Source organism: Buteo buteo, chromosome 9 (assembly GCF_964188355.1).
Source record: "Buteo buteo chromosome 9, bButBut1.hap1.1, whole genome shotgun sequence".
Lineage (NCBI taxonomy): Eukaryota > Metazoa > Chordata > Aves > Accipitriformes > Accipitridae > Buteo > Buteo buteo.
The window spans coordinates 2,151,335-2,172,884 of record NC_134179.1 but is presented as its reverse complement, the minus strand read 5'-3'; the positions used below and the strand labels follow the sequence as shown (position 1 = coordinate 2,172,884).

Here is a 21,550-nt window from a genome sequence, read left to right as displayed (position 1 = left end):
CCTGCTTGCTTTGCTGCTGGCACCGGGGGCTGCTCCCCGGGGGCTGTGAGGTCCTTTTGTACCCGTGTCTGCACATCTCGGGTTATCTAAGGACACGGGGTGCGGGGAGCAGCAGGTTTGATGACAGCAGGGACACGCATGGAAAAGCTGTGGTGCAAACAGTTGGAAACTGATAACTTGCAGTGATGCCTTTGCCAGGAGGGGAAGAAAAAAAAAAAAAAGACCCTGTAAATTCACTTTGTTTTGATATTCAAATACTCCTTTCTGTGTGGTGTGTGTGCTAATGTGTACGCTGGTGTTATAGCATTATCAGAACAAAATATTCAGATGATTCCTAACAGAATTTGTGTTTCACAAGCTACTTGGAAATGTTGGCTTGGAAACAGAAATGTAACGTTAGGAGCTTGCTTCTCCTGGGAGGTATTAACTGGCCCTGAAGCTGCTCTACGTGGGAGCGTAGGATCGGGTGACTTCTCCCAGCAGGCAGGGACAGGGCTCCAGAAATCCCTGCTGGGAAAAATCGCCCTCCCCAGCATGGAAGAAGCTCCCTAAAGAAAGATCAGGAGGAGCCCACAGCCCCTCCTGCCCTCGGTCCCTCTCCCACACGTGCTGACCGGCTGTGGGGAAGACGCAGCGAGATGTGCGAGGCTGTTTTGAGATGGCAGCTTCTGCTCTGCTAACGGCACAGCTGAACCCGGGGCAGCATCCATCCCAGCCCATCGCTCCCCTCCGCGCTGCTGGCGGCACCATCGGCTCCGCGCCTGGATTCCTCAGCTGAGACCGGGTCGAGGCTCTTAGGCCTTCATTCCCACCGAAATGAGCAGCAAATCAATGCAGGCCTAATAAAAGATGATTGGAAATTGCTAATAGGAGCGTGGGAGGGCAGCCCTGCCTCCCGGAGCCAAGATGAGTATGGATTTTCTTGTGCCAGGGACTGTAAACACTTCTGAATTCCCCAGGGAGCCCCCGCGTGCTCACCTTCTCCCTTTGCCCTCATCGTTCTCCTGCAGCCTTCAGAAAAGAGCCCGGTAGTGGCAATTAGCTATTAATTAGCTGGAGGTAGCAGCGGGGGCTCAGCCTGCCTGCCGGGGTGGGAAGGAGCGAGCTGGGAGAGGGTGGGTGGCAGGGGCAAGGAGCCTCGTGGCAAAAGGCTGCAAGATCTGCCCTGGCCAGTTCGGTCCCCATCCCATGGTACGTGTGAAGGAGCGGGGAGGGGATAAATTAGATGAGGGAGTTGGGGCACAGGCTGGAAAGGCTCTTGCTGCCTTGGTGCCGGGCTTCAATTTCAGCTCCCGATAGCTGCTCGTGCCAGGCACGCCTTATTTATGGACTCGCATCTCTCCCGCTCCTCTCCCTCCGGCAGCGTCGTGCCAGCAGCTACGGTCCCAGTGCCCCGCGGCCTCCCGATCACTAATAGATCACCGCCGATAAACACGCTCTTCTGCTCTGTATTCGGCAGCCGAACCCCCTCCTGCCCTTCATGTTGGTGGTGCTGGGGAATGATGTATGAAATCCAGGTCGGTTTGATTCATACAAGTTGTGTTCACCTTGCAGAACAGGCTGTCACAAAAAATAATAAACCTCCTTGTTTTAACGCCCGGAGAGGCTGTTGGACAGGCGGCAGGATGGGTTTAGATCCTCTTCCAAGGAATGAGGCGCTTTTGAGAAAGACTGATTGCGAGCCACGGGATGGCTGCACAAACGGTAAATAATAATTAGAGCCGTGTCTGGAGGCTGCGGTGGGGAGCAGGGTCCCATCACGCTACGTGTGGCACTGATGCTCTGAAAGGGATGGGTCCTGACCCGCGGTCCGTAAGGTCTAAATGGACGATGCAAAGAGCAGGGGGTTGCCAGTGAGCGGTGAAGGGACCTGTCCCTTGTCACCCAGGAGGAAAGGTGGCACGGTCCTAGATGCTGTGGCTTGCTGGCTAGTTGGTGCAAAGCTGCTGACCAGGATGGCTGCAGTTTATCGTCGCTTACGTTCAAGGGCGCTTTACCAGGAGAGGCAAAACCCTGCTGGGCGACTGCTCGCCCCTTGATGCATGTAGTCCATCCCTTGGACCTTGAATTTTTGTCATGCCACCGCATAGCCCTTCCTTGGGCCCAAGCCAGCTTTCAGGAGGTATTTTCTTCAGAGTAAATTCACCGGCACAGGGCAGCTGGTGATTAGTTTCTCGCTGTAGCCTCATCTCTCTCCTTTTTGGGCAGCAGCTCAGGTCGCGAGGCCTCTCTCTGCACGGCATCAGACCCCCCAGCCTGACCTGAGCTCGGCTTCTTGGTCCTTCTCCCTCGGGATGCTCTGCCGTCTCCTGCTTCGGGGTGCGATGCCCGAAGCCCCGTCCTTCTCTGTGCCCTGCGGCAGCCCGCGCGTGTGCATGGCGCCAAGTTAAGAAGTATTAATGGGGGGAAAAGTCAACCACGTTTATTGAACTGCAAAAAAGGTTGTTTTTATATACCTTTATTGGAATATAAAGACAGCTTTTATAACCTTTTAAAGGGGCATAAAAGCAGCTTGGAGACTAGAAAGCTCGCTCCAGTTGAAGGCAGGCAAAAAGAAAGAGGGAAGGGAGGAGAGCAAACATCCGCCGTGTCCTGAGGTCAAAAGTAACCGGGGGGGGTTGGTGGATGGGGCAACTGGGACACCAGGTCCTGAGCTGGTTGTGGTGTCACCCGTCTGGAGGAGGTTTGGAGCCCTTGCTGCCATTAGCAGCCCTGGCTCTGGGCTTTGACACATGTTCCTCCTCTGGCGACTGCAGAGCTGGTTCCTCCGACCTCTCTTGGGAGGGGTAGGTGTCATACTTAATGAGCTAACCTCTTTTATTTCATTTTCTCCCCGGTCCTCTGTGAATAAATACTGCTTTGGCTTCGTTCCTCCTGGAACGAGGGAGGAGGGATCTGTAAAGGTCTCTCTTTGAGGCTGGAGGGAAAGTTTGCTCTGCAGACTTGCTCCAGCCTCTCCCGTGGCACCCAGCCTCCCCGGTGGGACTGCAGGACTCCGAGGTGGACCGGCTCGCAAACTCTGTGGCCCGGGCAGGGTCGGTTAATTTGGGATGCGTTTGTGTGTGGGGCCGGCGCACTCACGGACGGTGTATCCTCTCGTTGCCCCTGCTGCCTGCAGCGTTTGGGGGCAAAGTGCAGGGATGTGCTGCCATCCCCCTTCTCCGTGGCACGGGACTTGCTGCCTCCTTGCTCATCCCAACCAGCCGGTCCGTCTGCTGGCTGGGATGCGGTTGAAAGCGTCATCTTCAAAGCCAGGAGGAAGCTCCTTCCACCTCTTCCAGGGCTCCTGGACGGTGGTGGGAAGGCATTTGGCGTTGCAGGTGGTTACAGCCCGACCATCTCGTGCTGGCACGCTCCTCCCAAGACGGAGATGGGTTTTCTCCGTCCGGCGGGGGAGATGTGCCTTTTTCTTTTCCTCGTTCACGCAGCAGTCGGTCTGACGCGACATTAAAAGAGGAGAGTGACCTTTACACTGGGCTTCAGCTCAGGGGAGGGGAGAGCTGAGCCCCCGTCTGCAGCGAGGCACATTTTGAATATGGATAGGTCATGAGGCTCGGTTATCCCCACGCCATCTCCCAAATAATAAGCTTCCAGAGATAATGCTGTAGGGCCGTAAAGAGGACGGGAACAGGAGCAGCAGCTGCTTCTAATTTCGCTTCATGGGGAGGGAGGCGATGCTGAGAGCACCCCGCATTCTCTGCACATATTTTTCATCATTATAGGCAGAAATGCCAGAGTGGTGACAGATATTAATGCAGTTCACGCCGGGAGAAAATCTTCTTTCCATCAGACTCGATGTGCAGCAAGAGGGCAGTGCCATTTGCAACCCTAGGGAGGATATGTTTGAAAGGTGATGTGTTTTTTACCCAGGAAGTTCTATTCCAAGACAAAGTTCGTTTTGGAGAAAGGGCACCTGAAACCGTCCCGCTGGGGGCCATGGGATCGCTCTGTGCCCACACCACGGACCTGGGTGAAGGTGCATTTGCAGCAGTGCTGGGAATTAATTTGGATTTTGGCGTAACTCAGATTACCCTCCACTGGCTCCGCAGTGGCTGCGTGTCGCCACGGGGGTGTCGTTGCCCCACGTGGCAGTTTTTGTGAGCCGGGGTCCCAGGCTGTCCCCAGCCCCAACCCGCAGCGATGCTGTGAGCTTTGCAGCCTTACTCTGCAGAGGGCTGCACTTCCATGCACCCCTCAGCCTCCTTTTATTTGCTTATCCCACTAAATATTCATCAGTAACATTTAAGACAAAGGAAAGAGATAATTACAAGGGGAGAGTTTTTTTGCAGTATTAAAGGTTAACAGAATTCTTGGCATTTGTGCCTTGTCGATCTCCATATAATTATGCTCATTTCCCAGAATTCAGAGGCAACTGTGCCTGTTAACGCTCAAAGATGGTATCCCGGGAATTAAATTTATGAGATCGTTTCTCAAAATCTTCCGATTCAAACCAAGCATCTTGCTTAATGGCATGACTATTATTAATATTATTCTTGGATGCATAGCGCTGCAAGGGTCAGAGGACCAGTGGCAAAACTAAAATTGATACAGGCAGACAGCAGCACGCCCGGCTTTTGTTCCCGAGGAGCGCTCGAGCAATTTGGCAACCTCGGCGCCTTGGGAAATGAGACTTAAGGTTGGAAAAAGATGGGCCCCGTGAAGGTGCAGATACAGGTTTGAGGTACATCTGAAGAAGCCCCTTTTTGACTGTGGCTGTTAGGGAGTCGGAGAGCAAAGCTTGCATCTCGCCACCCTGTTTTTGAAGGTGACTGATCTAGGTCCAAAGGCAGCTGCAGGCAAGAGGCAAATCAGTGTCTCCAGGAGAGTCTGATTTTTCAAAGATGCCGAACACCTGGCAGTGGGTTGGGGTTTCACTGAGAGCTGCTGAGCGTGCTCGGTGGTTTCAAAAGAGGGATTTCGGGGGCTCTGCTCTTAATATCTGCTCTTTATTGAACACTGTGGTCTAAATCAAGATACCTACTCCTCTCCCGGTGCCTGCTCCGCCTGGTTTGTGTGGACTGAGCAGCTTTCTGGTAGGAAAGGGCTTCGCTGGGGAAAATGAGGTGGAGGGGGGGTTGAATGTGGCAATGGTCCAGTATCAGCCAGGGACATTTACCTTCTGGCTTCTCCTTGGAGTTTAGGATGTGTGTGTTGATAACCAGATGGGCTGGGGAAGGCTTGGCGTGGTGTGTCCTGTTTGGGGCCATCCCGGGAGAAGGCACAGCAACTCTTGGAGCTGCTCCTCCAAAGGGTTATCCAGCGCAGAGCTCACAAATGCCCCCAAACCATGGGCAGAAGTTCAGGGGGAGAAGCTCATGTCTTCACATTTAAGGCAGCTGGGTCGGAGCTCCCGAATGTCCGTGGTGGGACCCGAGGTGTGGCTGGCTTGGCTTTTCAGCCTATTCAGCTTTTTCGCTTTTCCCGTGTGCACTTACTCCTGTTAAAGCACAGAGTGGATTGAGTTGTAGAGCACTGGGTTAATGTCATACGCTTATAAAATGCTATTAGATGGCTAATGGCATGGTTTTATCTGACGTTGTCAGCTGTTGCTGGCACCTGATTCATGCCGATCAAACGCTGCTGCGGGTGCGGAGCGAGGGTAAAGCCTGCCTTTCAGGGCGTTAATATAGCGACGTAACCTCACAACAATGCAACATGGAACGGATTTATATAAAAACAATATTGATTTGTACCAAGGATCAATCCCGGTTCATAACTTTCACTGTGCCAGCGTGGCTCAGTATCCCCTCAATATTTTTTTTTTTAAACTCCCTGTGTAGATGTCACATATTACGGCTGCACATACGGAGGTGTCACTTTGTAAAATACGCGTGTTGTGTTGGCTGGGCTGCTGTAAAAGGCTCATACGCCGAGAACCGCGGGAGAAAGGAGTAATCCCCACGGAAAAGCCAGACCTTGGGGACTGCTGTGCATCCCTCCCCAAGCTCATGTCCAAGCTGCAGCGCTGCCTGGCCCATCTGTAACGTACACCAGAGCATCCTCAGGGATGCTGTCGTGTATCTCCGTGTGTTATTAGGGATGGCAGTGCTATATGGGGTATTTTGGCACCTAGTGACGAGGCTTTCCTCTTTCTCGGGTGGCATCTTCTGGGTTACCTCTTGAGATGTTGCAAGGAGGTGAATCCTTTGCTGGCTTTGGCTTTGAAGCACCAGCTCGGGACAGGCTTTCGCAACCTTTTGCAGGGCGGCTTGTCCTCCAGCCCCTTGGCTGCAGCAAGTACGAGGCAGTGCAGCTCAGCCGGGGGTGCCCTGGAAGGAGTTAACTCGTGCTTGAAAATCCCAAGGCCCTGAGCACAGACGAGAGCAAGCGACAAACCCAAGCCCAGCAGTTTTTTAAAGGGCAAACAAAATGTTCCTTTTTACGGCGAGGCGTCTGGTGCATAGTGCAGGCAGAGCAGGCAGCAGGGCAGCAGATCCCGGCGTGGCTTTAGGGGAAGGCTCCCAAAAGCACACTTCATTCAAATTTAATAGGACGGTTACTGTAAGTTTATATAAATGCCAGTTAAATATTAATGGCATCTTTAGTGGGGATTAATGGGGTCTCCTGCGTTGTTTTTAAGCACCGTGAAGAGGGTGCGAGTAGTCACTGCCTGCCTTCGGTGTAAGGGATTGAGGGCTGAGTGCCCATGAGGATGCTTCTTGCATCCAGAAAACTGGCCTAGAAATGTCCCCGAATGGGCAATTTCTCCAGCTCGGCACAGGAATGCCTTTGGGGCAAGAAGGGCTCAAAATGGCTCCAGCCAAGTAAGGCTCTCAATCATTGTTTCTTAATTGGGGCCACCATTAACGAGGGAATAAATGAGTCAGCGTGGTGAGCAGAGCGGGAGCCCACGTCCTTTGTGTCTGTGGTGAATGGTTGTAGACATTGAGGGCTCAGTAGTTATTCAGGAAAAGCTCCCCCGGAATCGTGTGTCATTCACCTGACTAATGCCAAGAAAATTAAGCACTTTTTTGCAACTCCGGGCTTATTGGAGAATAATGTGGTACGCGATAGCACGAATGGGGTTATGAAATCATGTTTTCATTTTGAAGGAATGAGAATGGCTCGAGCATAAATTATGTTTCTGATCATATTTGGCAATTTCAGATTAAAAATAAATTTCCACTTTGGGGTTATAGATTGCCATCTATCAGCTTCCTGAAAAGGAAAAAAGGAATTAAAAGAAAAATCTGGCTGTACAAATTGCCTTGCTATGACCTACTTATTGAAAGTAATTTTTTTTTTTTTTCCCAGGAATGAAAATCTTTCAGTGTGGGGAGGTGTGGTATTGTACATATATAGGTTTGCAGGCAGGTATATAGGCACATGTGGTACGGGAGGATCTGTCAGCCATCCCTGCAAGCAGCTACACGCAAAAGAGATGCTAGAATTGTGCTAGATATTTCTGAGAAAGCTGGAAAAAAATGCGGCAATCGTGTTGTTTTACTTGAGAGAGGAACCTTAACTGCAATTTTGCATCTGGTTATCAGCCTTCGGGACCACTCAAATCTGCAGATTAGATGCTTAGGCTTGGTTTTGCTCAAAAAGCCCGAGATTGGGGTGGCGATTGCTGGAAGGCTCCCAGGCCTTGCAGAAGGAGCCGGGGTCCCTTGCAGCAGGCTGAGGGAAACGCTGGCCCAGGGCCAAACACCACGGTTCTTCCCTGTGGGCGTTTTTGGGGGACCGATTAGCTCTCTGCTCTGCCTGCAAGACTCCCCCTCCCCAGCTATTGCCTCTCCGATGGCTCCGATAAAGATGCTCCTCTGCAAAGCAAACCCACGGGCTCTTGCTCCTTCTAATCCCTTCCCCGTGGGTGATTTTGGAGTCCTCCCTGCCAGTTGCCATCTGCCCAGGGGAAATCCTTCCCCTGCCTTCATCCGTGCCGCTGCTCCTCTTCCCACCGCAGTCCCGAGCGATGCCAGCCCTCCCTGCTTGTGCTACCCTGTTTGTGGTCTCTGCCAGGAGAGGGGGGCCTTTAGCCTTGCTGGAAAGAAGGAGGTTGAGGAGATGGATATGGAGATAAATATACACCTGGAGCGTGCCTGTGCTTTGCTCATTCTGGTTGTCTCCTGCCTGTTGCTTGCCATGGAAAGAAAAAAAGACTTTTATCTAAGTAGGAAGAAAGGGAAGAAGCTGAAAGCAAGAGGCTGCATTTCGTGCTCGGATAGGTGCTGCTTTGCAAGCGGCTTAGCCCGTGTACGGCAGACTCTTCTTCTGCTGTGGTCAAAAATCAGCGAAGGAAAAAAGACTCTCTCATCCCCAGAGGAGGCTACAAAGCTCTCTTTCTCTGGCTGCTGAACCTTCACAGCTGGACTCAGTTGCTGGCTCCTCTGCTGCTGGAGCAACTGAATTATTTAAAGGAACCTTGATTTCGTTTTCTCTTTGCTGTTTTCGTGCATTGTGTTTATTGTCTATAGGTATTTTTTATAGTCTGAAGCAATTACAGCTGTCAGAAAAGAGACGAGCTGTGACAGGCTGATTTATATGTACATTGTACGTATGCAAGAGAGGGAGAGCCGGAGACTGGGAGATAGACCAGGGATTCTGCTGGGCTGTAGTATGCAGGAGCTGGCGATATTGGATTTAAATTCTTTGGGATTCTCAAACATAGCTGATGATCTCCTAACAGCGGGGCAAATTCAGCCCTTGCAAGGGCCGAAGCTGCTCTTCAGGTCACATTCTGCCCCAACCTCACGCACTTTCGGTGCAGGCAGGTGCTTTCTCCCGTGATTTAAGATGCTCCTGGCAATCCAGACCCGAAAGCTGTGTTAAAAGGTTAACTGGCTGTGGTTATTGGAATCCCTTTGGTTTTGCTGACACAGGAGACGGTCTCTGCCCGTCCAAAGGAGCGGCCTCACAAAGAGAGCAAGCTCTTGCGTGATGAGCGTGGCGATGGCTTGTAGGTCCTGCACACCAGCGTGTTCCCCAGCAGCGAACGGGTAGCACGGTGGGGTCCCCATCCTGCCGGGGGTGCTTGGACCCCGCAGTGATCAGCAAAAGCAGCGTCTTCTGTTCTTCGCTGACTTGCGCATCCAGGTGCAATGCCTCAACCCTTTACGAGGAGTTTCAGCCTGCCGCTGATGGTCTGGCTTTTTGCAGTTAGGTTTTAGAGGCCCCTCCCACGTAATTTGTGGGCCCAAAGGATCTGCTGAAGGCAGGCGTTTACCCCTCCCCTGCCAGACGGGTCAGGAGCAGAGTGGGCTGCGGAGATTAAACTCCTTCTGCCAAGAGCTGGGGAAGGCTGCGGTCCCCTTTGGGGAAACGTAGGACTCGAGGCAGCGTGGCCCGCCAGCACCGAAGTCAAGGAGCAGAAAGCCTTTGGAAGAGGAAGAAGTAGAGAGACTTGCAAAGCAATCCCCTTCTCATATGACCTATCAGCACGCACAATAATAATAAAGCTTTATTTGATTGAGTGTTTCCTCTGCCCGGCACAGCTCATAATGTTTTAGAGATTAAATAGCACAGTTAGTGAATTAAGCAGTAGTTTACAGGGGATTCAGAGGCTCCAGGGATTAGTAACGGGCTATGGATCCTTTCACATCTAGGTCACCAGTTTGAATCCAGCTCAGGTTGGCAGTGATTTAAAAAAAAAAAAACCAAACAAAAACCCCAACCAAAAAAACCCCCGTGGTACCGTCTAATAGCTGCCGAGCACGCGGTGGGGAATGGAGGGAGGGAGGACTTTTGGATGAGGTCCTGTGTCGCAGAGAAGTCACTGGGGACAGTGGGTGGAAGAGGCCTGGTTTCCCCTCACGCTGGGTTGCCACAGCTCGGGGGGGGGCTTCCAGGGGTGCAGCACCCCGAAAGCCGCGGCTCAGCTGCTGGCTCTGCACTTGCTCAGTGGCTCCAGGACTTTGTGCTCTGAGGATGGCTCCCCGGCACCTTTTACCAGCATGAAACTGTGCCTGGAAATATTAATGTGTTTAGCCGCTAGCGGAGGGAAGGAGGAATTACTAGGCATAAGCAAATGCGTTATTTGTTAAATTATGAGCTGATAAAAAGTACGTGGGTACCGTGCTTGCAGCTGGGGAGGAATTTGCCACTTAAGCTCACGCTGCGTGTCTGTGAGGCGCAGAGGACCGGGAGGGCATGCTCCTGCCTCTCCTCGTCACCACCTGCCTGACTTGGGGAAGGGGCGGGGGGGGGTGGAAATGGTTCCGTGCCTCAGTTTCCCCTCCTGCATAACGGCTTTGCCGCCTGGGGAGGGGACGGCGCGGAGGTAGAGGAGGGTGTATGGTAGAGGTAGTCCGGTGCTGGGTGCAGGTAAGCACGCCGGGGAAGCGAGGGGAATGGGGGTTTGGTGGGCTTGGAGCAGGGTTGGGGGGGGATGATGTCCTGACATCCCGTCCCCCGAGGAGCGCGGTGCGGCAGGGGTTAAAGCCTGGCGAGCGAAAGGCGCCGGGCTCGGCTGGGCTCCCCGCCCGCCCGGGTGCGGGTGCGGGGTGGGCGCGGGTGTGCGTGGAAGCCAAAGTGCCGGTCAGGGATGGAGCCGCTGCCATGACAACCCCGGGAAGTCAGCCTGCGCGCCGCCCGGGGATGCTGCCGGCCAGCCGCGCCGGCGGGGCTGGGATGCTGCTGCCGCCGCCGCCTCTTCCTCCTCCTCCTCCTCCTCCTCCTCCTCCTCCTGCTCGCCCCTTCCCCCGCTCCCCGTCCTCCAGCCGCTGAGGGCAGCTGGGGGCTCCGGCATCCCGGCGTCCCGACATCCCTCTCCCCATCCTGCATCCCGGCGCCTGGAGCGGCGCGCCTTTGGGACCCGCCGGCGGGACCGGAGGAAAGGAACTGCCGGGCGCCTCGGCGGAGGCCTTCGCCCGCTCTGCCTTCTTGCGTCTGGACCCGTTTGCTAGCTCGCTCCGGGGGTGGTTTTTCTGGTTTTTCCTGGTTTTTTGGACTGCCCCCGCTCCGCGCTGCGGAGGGGAGCTGCGAACTCGGGACAAGTGTGCGGGAGCGGGGCGCAGCCGGGCGGCTCCCCCGGCACCTCCGCGCCCAAGTGAGCCTCGGACTGCTTCCCGGGAAGAGCCGGCTCGCCCAGCGTCCAGCACCTTTGCCACTTCTCCTCCTCCTCTTCCTCCTCCCCCCCGGCCCTCCCGTCCTCCTCCCTCACCCAAGGATACTGGGGACTCCCTCCGGATGCCGCTCGGCAGGCTCAGCGCTCGCAGGCTGCCTTGCCGGGGGCTCTCCTGATCTCCGTGGAGCTCCGCATCGCTCGCCCCGGTGGTTTTGCTCCCCCCCGTCCCCCCCCGCAGGCACCCCGTCCCTCCTCTCCCCCCCCCGCCCCTTCCTTTTCGCTCCTTGCCGGGGGTCGGAAAAGTCCCTGCTGCCCAGGATGGGGGTCGGTGGGTGCTTAGCCCTGCCCTGGAGGTGCCTAGTCGTCCTCTGTCTCAGGCTGCTCTTCCTTGTGCCCGCAGGAGTGCCCGTGCGCAGCGGAGATGCCACCTTCCCCAAAGCTATGGACAACGTGACTGTGCGGCAAGGGGAGAGTGCCACGCTCAGGTAGGAGCAGCTGGATTTCTGCCTTGGGGGGGGGGGGGGACACCGAGGGGGTCCCCCCGCACGGGGAGGGCGGCCGGTGCCTTCGGGGACGTGACTCAGTTTCCCCACGGGGGATGCGTCGTGGCGATCGGCGGCGCAGGACGGGTGCCGAGCAGCAAGCCGAGAGGGAGGTTTGGGTGCCAGGGGACCGGGCTTCGGCTCAGCCCCCCCCCCCCCCAGGTTGTCTCTGGGAAAGTTACTGGGGGATGAAAAAAGGAGAGTGCGATTCCCTCTTGGCCCCCTGCCCTACGCCGGTGTGAGGCATGGGCTTGGCTCCTGCCGTCGGTGGTCATGGCTCGGGCACTTTGGCCACGTTGGGTGGGGATAAACGCCACTCTGCGCCTGGGGTGCCTTCGTGTCTGTCAAACCAACCCAGCCTGGGGAAAAGGGGAGTTGCTGACCCCCCCACCCCTCCGCCTCGTAGGGTTTTGTGCCTTTTCCACACATCCAGACCTTCTGGTGCTGCCCTCCTTAAAAATCCCCTTGCTTTGGCGGCAGGGGGTCGTAACTCTTTGGGGTGGGGGGAAACGTGGGGCTGGGCGTTGCACCGGGGTCCTGTCGCCTGCGGCAGCAATCTGAGGGGTGCAGGGGCTGCCAAGGAAACCGTAATTTTGATCGGCGTAACTTCTGGGACATCTAATGCCCAGATACTCGTCCCTGTCTTCGCAGCAGATGGGCGCAGTCATCCCAGAGGATGTTTGATAGGGACATTAAAAATAAAAAGCCAGGTTTTAATTGCAGTGCTGGGAAGCGGCGCTTGCAACTCCGGCATGCTCGGGAGTGACTTTCCTCCGCCTGCGTGTTGCATAGGTGACACTAACATCTGCGGGGCCAGCTGGGTGTGTGCGGTGAAAGCCGCACTCCTGCTTTACGCCAGCGAGTGGAGCAGGGCCAAGCCAGGGCAAAAAAACCTAAAGAGGAATTTCAGCCAGGTCTCTTTTCAGAAGGTGGGAGGACTTAAACCACGGGCTCGGTTTGGCCCCTGGAAACGTGAATCCCCTCCCCATGTATTTCCTGCAACTCAGCTGTTTGCAGCCCAGCCTCTTGCCCCCCCCCCCCCCCAGCCCTTGCGTGTTCCCGGGAGGGAGGGAGGGAGGGAGCTGTGTTGTGGCCATTCCTCTAGATTTGTCTTGCGTCATGGCACAACTGACCAAAGAGGTTTGGAAATGGGTGGCTGAGGGTGGAGGACAGGGTATCTTGCTTAGGAATTTGCCCTACCGAGCTAAAAAAAAAAAAGTAGCTCCTTTACTCTCCTGAATCACTGGGTTCTCCCAAGCACCAAAAATCCCACAGATCTTGCCATGGAGGGTATTAAAGAGGGAAGGATTTGGGTTACCGGAGGTCTGGGCAGCAAAATACACGGGAGAGTGGCAGCAGCAGGCTGGTTTGGGCATGGGTGCTCTGCAAACTTGCTGGAAGGAGGCGAATTGCTCATGCTCTGGTGGGGGCCTGCAAAGGGTTTCTGGCACAGGGTCTCCGGCACAGATCGTGCCGGCGCTCTGCCCTGGCACTGGGTGCTCGGAGGAGAACAAAGGAAAGCTGAGGTGAGTCAGCAGGAGGGATGCTTTCCTTCTGTCCGTGAGGCCTGGTGGGAAGGGGGACAAATCCTGCCCCTGGAAGGTGGTCCTGGGGAGGGAGGGCGGGCAGCGGGTTGTCATCACCCCAGAGCTGCCGTACGTGCATCCCGGTTCAGCCGGAGAGCCGGTCTGGTGGCAAGGGATGTCCGTGTCCCTACGCAGGCGGTCCATATACGAGAGTGCCCCAGGGGACGGACACGTGGGCTTTGAGGTATGCAAGCTGTGCCGATGATATTCCCGCTGTGCCGATGAGTATTCCCGCTGTCCTGCCCCTAGAGAGGGCACTGCTCTTGGAAGTTAACGGCTTGCTGCTACTGCTAGCTCAGTGTACTGGTTTGGTAGCTGGAGAAGCGGAGGACTGTGTTTTGCACTGGCATTTTGGGACATTTTTGTTCTGGTTTGAGGTGGGAGTGGTTAGTCCGGCAGGCAATGGTACACGGCTGCATCCCCCGGTAGGTCCCGGTCCCTGCGGCCGTGCTGCGCTGTGGCAGGAGCCGAGAGGAGAAAAGCGCGTGAAAACCGCACGCTTCCAGAGGAGGAAATCAAGGAAGCGTGAATCTTCCTGCCCGCTCCCCTCCCAGCCCCAGCCCAACGTAACCATCGATCTGTTGTGGAGGAGTTAACTTGTTCAGAATAGCAATGCTGCTCAGAAAGGGCTTCGGCAGACCCCGCCGCTGCTCCCGGTCACCTCCTGCCCAGCATGCAGGCAGCAGCCCTGCCCTCTCCCCGGCCCCGCAAGGGTGGCAGTCAGGGAAGGGTGCACGGGAAGGGGAAAAAAAAATAAAAATAGGGTCTTCTCCTTTCTGACTCGTTTCCACGTGAGGTGGGAGGACAGTGAGTCGCAGCCAAGGATTTGGAAGGAAAGAGATGTTTCTAGAGGTCCCTTCTTGTTTTTCCACAGCCAACAAAAGGGAGAGCAAGCTGAGAACTTAGCAGCAGAAGTTGCCGCTTCTCTGAAGTGCTCAGAAAGCCCTGTCCCCCCCCCGAGGGAGAGGGCCTGGCTGTTGGAAATAGGTTATTTTTTCCGGGGTGGCGGGGCGCTGAGGACCCCAAGCTGCTGTCGAGCAGTGGTGCCCTGCCAGGAAGGCTCTTTTCAGCTCCATCTCCACTGCCCCTCCGAGCAGAGCTAATTCAGCCCCTGAGAAAGAAGCTGGATTGACGGCCGCGAGGAGACTCTCCCGTTGTGAAGGGCTCAGGCTTTGCTCCTTGCAAACCCAGCTACCGTAAATCTACCATTAGGAGTCAGTTTAGGACCAGAGTCACCAGAGATGTTCAGATATTTCCTTCTGACTCATGATGTCTGCTGAAAGGTACAGTCATGTGTCTTGCCTCGGTACCAGCACTTTAAATCACTGTATTAAATTTAAATCTAGGTTTAGACCTTGGGGTAGAGCTACCATCTGGGACGGGAGGGGCAGGATTTACTCCTGGATGTGGCAAAACCTGCAGGAATAGGAAAAGGGGTTGTGGGCGTTGGGTCCGACAGCTTGGCATTTCTACTGATGCATGCGTTGGTCCCTGAGCTGGGGCTGCTCCCGCTCTTGGGGTTCAGCCGAGGGCTCGCGTCCGTGCGAAGGTCAGAGCTGGGTGTCTTGCTGGATCTCGCAAGGCCACGGCGTGAGGATGAGGCCGGTCTGCATCCCCTCCCACCACGCCCGGACAGCATCTGCCCTCACCAGTAGCAACTGGTTCACGCTGGAGAAGACCCATCCTGAACTTTCATGCAGCGCTTGAACCGAGTCCAGGCGTTGCTGAGACCTTTGGAGCAGTTCTCTCAGCACCAGAACAAATGGCTTGATTATGATTTCCCTTTAATTGGCATCAGTCAGCGCTTTCCACAGCAAGGCTCTGATGATCCCGTCAGCGTGCACAGGCACTTGCGTGGTATCCCCCCGAACTCACTGGTGCCCCAGGCGGATGGCGAGCAGATCTGGCTGTAGGGCGAGGGCCACTTCTTTCGCAGGCTCCTCTGTACGTCTCCTCTGGTTTTCTTGGTAGGGTGATGCAATGCCTTTATTTGTTCCCCCTTTGATTCTAATGTGAAAAGTCAAATCTGAGTTTAACATGAGTCAAAGCATTTTATTTTTTTTTTTAACCCTGATGTTTCCTATGGTTTCCACTCAGGCTTTGAAAGGGGTCATGCAGTTTGCCACTGAGATCTGCCGTGGTTTACCTAAGCCTGTTTTGCAAATTTACTTTGCCCCTGTTGTGCTCTTGAAATAATTTTGGAGAAGTGATAACTTGGCCACGAAACAAAACAAAATCAAGCATGTTTGTTTGACGGATGCAAACAGAAAGTGCTTGTTTCTGAAGCAGAAAAGAATCTTTCTCAGAAATGGGTCTGGTTTTTGTGACTCTTTGCTGCCCCATCTTTCCCCCTTTATTCACAGGAATTTGCCGTTTTGTGGTGTTATTGTGTAATGTGGAAAACAGGGCCGGTCTCTGAAGGATAACAGCGTGGTGTGTTCCAGCATGCGGCTTTCGCTTGGGTCCTGGGGGAGGCCGTGTGTCTCCCCCCGCGCCGAGGCAGGGCTGCTCCTGCCAGGGCTTGAGCGACGGTGATTCTCCGCTGAGGTTTTGGGCAGCTGCCTTTGCGGTTTGCAGTCGATGAGTGCAGAAAGCCTGCCAGGAGAACCCGCTCCGGGCTCTCCGTCCCCGAGAAAGCAGTGGTCGCCATCCCCGTAGCCTCGGGGCTGAGCCGTGGGGGGCTCGCGGGGCAGTGCCAGGCGCTGGGCACGGGACTGGGCTCCTGAGGCAAATAAGGAAAGCAAGGCAGGGCAGAGGTTGTTCGCGAAAGGGTCCGGGAATGTTGCTTGTCCAGCCCTTTCCCACACGCCGGCACCCCCGAGGACACCCCGAGTTATGTGCTGCTCGTCGCAGCGCTCCCGTCTCCCGCCCTACCCAGCTGATATCCCCCATCCTTGCACAACCACCAAACTCCTTATTGCTGGATCGGCGTGCATCTCCTTCCCCAGAGGTCGGACCTGTGGCACGCTGCTCCCATGAAATAGTCATCCCGTTCAGATGGTCTTCAAGCCCAGTGCCCGGTATTTTTCATCCTGCTGCAATTATTTATTTCAGAGTCTCACCCGGCAGAGACTGAAGCTCCTGGTTGCTTCCCTGCCCGCTTCCCAAGCCCAGACCGGGGGGATATAGCTTGGGCTTGCAGGCTGCGGAGGCCAAGGTGTAATTACCTTGCTTTTCTTGGTTGTGGAGCGGTGAGGGACTTCTGAGTCCTTGGGCTTGGGTGGTACCAGCCCCCCAAGCGGTCCCGTGGGCATGGGGTGTGGATGGAGCTAAGCTGCCGACTCGTATATTGACAACGAAAGTTTATTCTCCTGACTCCTTCAGTATCCAGCACGCTCACCTTCTCCTTCAAACCTCTCTCCTTTTTGTTCCTGAGGGCTAGGGAATAAATTCAGGGCTGTGGTGACCCCCCTCATATTAAGGTGAAGAAGGGAGTGAGGATGTTCTTTGGCACCTGTGCCCTTACTCAGGAAATCAGTGCAAATGTGAGCAGTACTGAGGGTTAGGACTTGAGTTTCTGTTCCCATCAGCGCCCAGTGCCACCTCACCCCTGCCTCTCTCCTCCTGCCATCATTGCTGGGTCCTCCTTTCTGGCCAGGGTTTTCTTGCCGTGTTCCTGGAGATCTTCCATCAGAGGGGCTGCAGAGGCCCCGAGCGGCACCCACGTGCGATGCTCGCGGCTGTTTCTGTTTGTAGCTTGTGAGTCGATTGCTTTGCTTGCGATGGCATGTTTTTGAAAGAGGAGTTTATTGCTAAAGTGACATGTCAGCAAATCTTCGCCACCTCTCTCCCATCTCGGAGATGGAATCAGCTTAAAGTGGGGAAAAAAATTGTCGTATGCATGGATTATTATTTTTTTTTTTTCCTGAGCGCAATTTCCATCAGAGATGAGACAAGCTCCTGATTGCTGTGCCAGAGGAGGGTTTCCCTTTATAGCTCTCCTGGTAGAGCTGCTGCCTCTAGTTCACTGGAGCTGTCTGGGCTGGGGTCTCCTAGGGGACAGGCGTGCTTTTCTGGAGCTGTCATCTCCATCGTAGGGTTAAGCTTCTCCGGTCTACCAGCTCTGGAAAGATTTAAGTCAAACAGACTTGTACCCTGCTCCTCTGGGATGGAAAGGGCTGATGGGGAGGAAGAAAGGTGAGGAGGAAGGGAGGTCGGAGCAGCCTTGGAGGTGACAGAGCTGGCCGGTGGAGGGTTGCAGGGGTGGTGTTTCTAGTCGTTAAGCTGGGGTTGTGAAATGGAGGTTCAGTTCTTAGCCCTGTTATTAACTCCTCATGTGACGTTAGGCACCCTCCTAGGTCCTATAAATGTGTATATTCGTGTGTGGCAATCGCAACACTTCCTTTTCTCTGGCTCTGTGAGTCATCAGCTTGCGTTGCAGTCTTTTTGTGGCAGGATACATCCCTCTGTAAGGAAAATGCTAAGAGTGTCCTACTGGAGGGCGCCACAGATGTCCACCAGTGTCCTGCCCTTGCTTGGAGTTTGAAGAGGCTACTGGGAGCATTTTTCAGTTGGAGGTGCCAGGGAGTTGTTATTGCAGGGGTATGTGGTGTATGGCTGGGGCACTGCAGAGCTGCTTGGTGGGTGGATGGACATTAGGTAGGAAAGCAGAATCAGCCTGAAGCAAAATCAGGGACCGTGGGACTACTCGCAGCCCCAGGCTCTGCTGAGAAGCTGCTCTCGTCGTGACCGTGAGCTAACCTAAGCCTCGGACCTAAGCGCTTGCGGGTGACAGTGCAAGGGATGGCAACTGGGTTCATCTCCAGCTCTTGGCCACCCTGATGCGCTGTCCCCGTGCTGCCCTGCTCTGCCTTGGCAGAGTCCTCTGGGCAACGAGCACACCGCTGCTCGGCATTGCACGTTGTGAACTGGAAGCTCCCCGCGTGCGTTGACGAGAGGTGGGCCGGGGATGTGGGCGGTCTTCAGCTTGCCTAAATCATTGTCTCTTCTGCCGGCTTCGCTGGAGTTACTGCAACTTCTGCTGTTGGAAGAATCCTCCTCTTGACCTAGCAAAGTCGTTCTTTCCTCCTCCCAGACCCGCCTAAACCTGCCAGTTTGAGCTCAGACACCCGTATTTTCCTTCAGGAGGAAAGGGGAAAATCAGGAAGGAACTAATCTATGACTGCATCAGCGGGAGAACGGGCTAATAGAAATTGTAATGAGAATACAGAGCCAAACAAACAAGCAAATGGGAAAATGCAATCCCCCCAACGCAGTAGAGAGATTTATGCCGACAAAGGGGCTGATCCAGTGCTCATTAATGTCACCACAAGTCTTTATCCTAACTGTAATGGACTGTGCATCAGGTTGGAAGACAGCGTTTTAGTCTTGCTACAGTGTGCGCACGGTTGACAGGTTGCATGTGGAATAGCAATGCAGAAAGCCCTCTCCTAACAGAAAGAGTTTGCTCGTCGTTGCACGTGGCACCTTTGCAAAGCAAATGGGAAATACTTTCTGCTCTCCTTAGGTTTACTTTTCAGAGGTGCAAGGCTGTGAAGGAGCCAAGTCTGAGACTTGGGCTTAGCTGTCTGGATGCTGCAGCATCTGCTGAAATGCCAAACGTGTCTTAATCATTAGTATATTAAAACTCTTGCCTTAAATAAGGATTCTTCAGCTGGCAGTGAGTGGTGTTGGCTCTCACCACCAGCAGTCATGCTGGGAAGCAGTCGTTAGTTTATATGCAAAGCGAGGAGGCAGAAGAGCAGATGGGTGGGTACGGAAAGGCTGAAGGCAAACTTGACTTTGCAGCTGGATTCTCCCCTGGAAAAGCCGGTGTCAGGGAGATGGGGACAAGGTCTGGAGAGCTGAGCCTGGCCTGGAGGTGGGGACACCTTTGGGGAGAGTGCTGAATAGGAAAGGACTCCAAGGGTCAAACAGGAGACGTGCGAGTCCAGCTCTGCATGTTAATGAGGACAGAGTAAATAAGGAATAGAACCACCTTCCAACATGAGCAGCTGGTGAAATATCACAGGTTTTTTTTTTTCCCAGAGATGGGAGATTTTGACCGGCTCTGCGCCTGCAACCATAAATGGCTCTGACACCTGCGTCTGTTTTATCAGACACACGCAGAGCCCCGGACATGATCCAAACGTTCATTACTTTGGATTTTTGAGTCTCTTTTTTTTTTTTTTAAATTTTTTTTCATGGTGAGATCATTATTTTCCCAGCTTCACATCCTCTGTTCAGCAAAACCGTTGTGTTTTTCAGACTTACGTTTCTTACACATCTCTAATGAGAAGCATGATAGAAAGCTGTCAAGAAAAGCAAATTCTCAAAGGTACAAAAGAGGAGCAGGGCAGCTCCAGGTTCAGAGCCACTTCCAAAACTCAAGATGGTTTGGACATATAGATAGGCACAGCACTAATATTTGAAGACATATTTGGGTTCTTACCCTTAAGTCCTCCAAATGCTGTAAATTATAGGTGTAGGGCTTTACTCCAGGATAATCTTTATTATCTTGAATCCCTCTTCCTCTCTCATGGTCCAGTACAAAGCTCTTGATGAGTTCAAAGGAAGAGTGACCTAGGTGAAAACTTGAGCAAGTATTTTCCAAGTCTTTAAAGGTTTGATGCTTGTCTTGCATTGCAATTCAGTGGGAGCTAGGCAAGGACCTGCCTCTCGTACTTTTATTAAAAAAATTCTGACTTGTACAGTTTGTTACATAAGAAAATACAGGTTTTTATTTCTGAAACAGATCTTTTTACTAAAAAATCCATTTCTTTCATGCATACCTTGACTGGAAAATGTTTGGTTTAGAATTTCTTTGTCGGGAAAAGGACAGATTTGGTTGGAAAAATAGTATTTCTTTCTTTTAATCTGAGTTTATGAGTTCATTGAAGCATCTTGTCAAATTTTACAGGAAACGCTCTGATTTAGCTGAAGTGAGATTTGGGGTTTTAAAATGTCTTATAGGATATAGTGCAATTTTGATTTCATTGAGTCTCAGAAGGGAAGGATTTCTGGATACACGGAGTTTGCCTTTAGCTGAAAAAAGTCTTTCCCTTCTCAGCTCTGAACTGCTTTACATTTTGGAGTCGATTTTTCCATCACACTTCATCCCTCCTATTGCTTGCTTCTAGCTGGGGGAGCTGTTCTGCTTTGAATCGGACAAAGTTGATGTTGAATATATGTTTTCCGAGGCCAGAATTTCAGGCTGCCCAATGCACGTCGTGACCCTGTTTGCTCAGCAAACTTGCACAGTGTGAGAGTCGGGGCAAAACGTGGCAGCGCTGGGAGGTGCTCTGGTGGCGTGTGTGTTAAGTGATGTGATTTAGTCCTCTGCAAACACGAGGAGCAAAAGGTATCTGTTAGCCTTGACTTGTGTACTCGCGAAATTAAAGAAAGCCTCTGCCCTCGCTTGTGTTCCGCGGCAGGGTAGGACGTGGTCAGGAGGTCAAAATCCCGTCTTGGGTTGTTACTGCTTCGTCACGGAGGTGGTTGGTTGAGGGAGACGCCTTCCCTGGTGCGTGTCAGCTGGGTCTCCTGAATTTCTCCGGTTGTCCTTGGCTCGCGGAGGACAGCAGCTGCCATTTCCTTGCTGGTTTAAAGCCAGCAGCGTGCAGACTGTCGACATCGTTCCGCGAGACACGGGGCCCTTCACCTCAGACACCTCTATGAGTCTGAAACCAGCGTGCCAGCCGTTTTTGGCCACTCAGAGGTCCACCTGGTGACCTCCGTCCATTCAAGCGGCACTGCCCTCAGTAGTCTCAACAGGGAGCCAAGGCCTGAAGAGATCGCGGGGCGATAAACATCCTCTTGGTCCTTCTAGCAAAGACCGAAGGCTCGATGGCAACGCATCGCGTGGGAGAAACTTCACCCGCCCTGCTGGGACTGACCCCCCAGGGTCGGTGGGAGTTACGGCACGAGCCCCTTGCAGGTTCATTGGGAAGGGAAGGTGCGGAGCGATGTCCTGAGCCCAAGGGGTTTGCGGCCCACGGCGGAACGGGAGGCTGAAAGCTTGCGGCGTGCGGAGAGACGCCGCAGGGCTGCCGAATTAGTGCGATGGGGAGATGTCAGCTCTTCCTCTCAGCTTCCCTTTGCAGCGCCAACTGTCAGTAATTTAACTAACGTTTTGTAAATAAATGTGGCATTCGGACAGCTGTCACCGCGCCTGTTATAAACACTCCTTTTGTCACTAAAAGCTGGCAGTACCGCTCCGTTTCCCCTGCAAATGCAGCTACCACTGCCAGTTAGCTCCTGAAGCCAGGGCTGTCAAGGAATCACATGCCGGCCGGTGGCTGGGAGACCGCGGCTTCGCGCAGGGAGCCCAGCGAGGCATTGCCAGGGCCTGGTGCGAAGGCAGCTTTTGCATCTCGAAAAGGAATAAATGGCCCGATCGGCGAGCGAGAAAACCCATCCGAACGTGGCTGTAGGTCTGGTAGGTTCCCAGCCAGGATCCCGGGCGGTCCAGCTGCAGC

At 53.9% G+C, this 21,550-nt stretch overlaps 1 protein-coding gene across 3 annotated transcripts in view; it reads left to right on the top strand.

The window, feature by feature from the left end:
• LOC142034147 (protein CEPU-1) overlaps positions 1-21,550 on the top strand; it is a 351,450-nt gene that overhangs the window by 197,699 nt on the left and 132,201 nt on the right. The window contains exons 1-2 of one of the 3 annotated variants that reach the window (XM_075034865.1): positions 10,924-10,987; positions 11,406-11,490. In XM_075034865.1, the coding sequence (XP_074890966.1) occupies positions 11,447-11,490 (44 nt within the window). In that variant the 5' untranslated portion in view covers positions 10,924-10,987; positions 11,406-11,446. Of the gene's footprint in view, positions 1-10,923; positions 10,988-11,130; positions 11,491-21,550 lie in introns of those variants that run through there. The other 2 variants (XM_075034863.1, XM_075034864.1) reach the window with 2 other exon arrangements.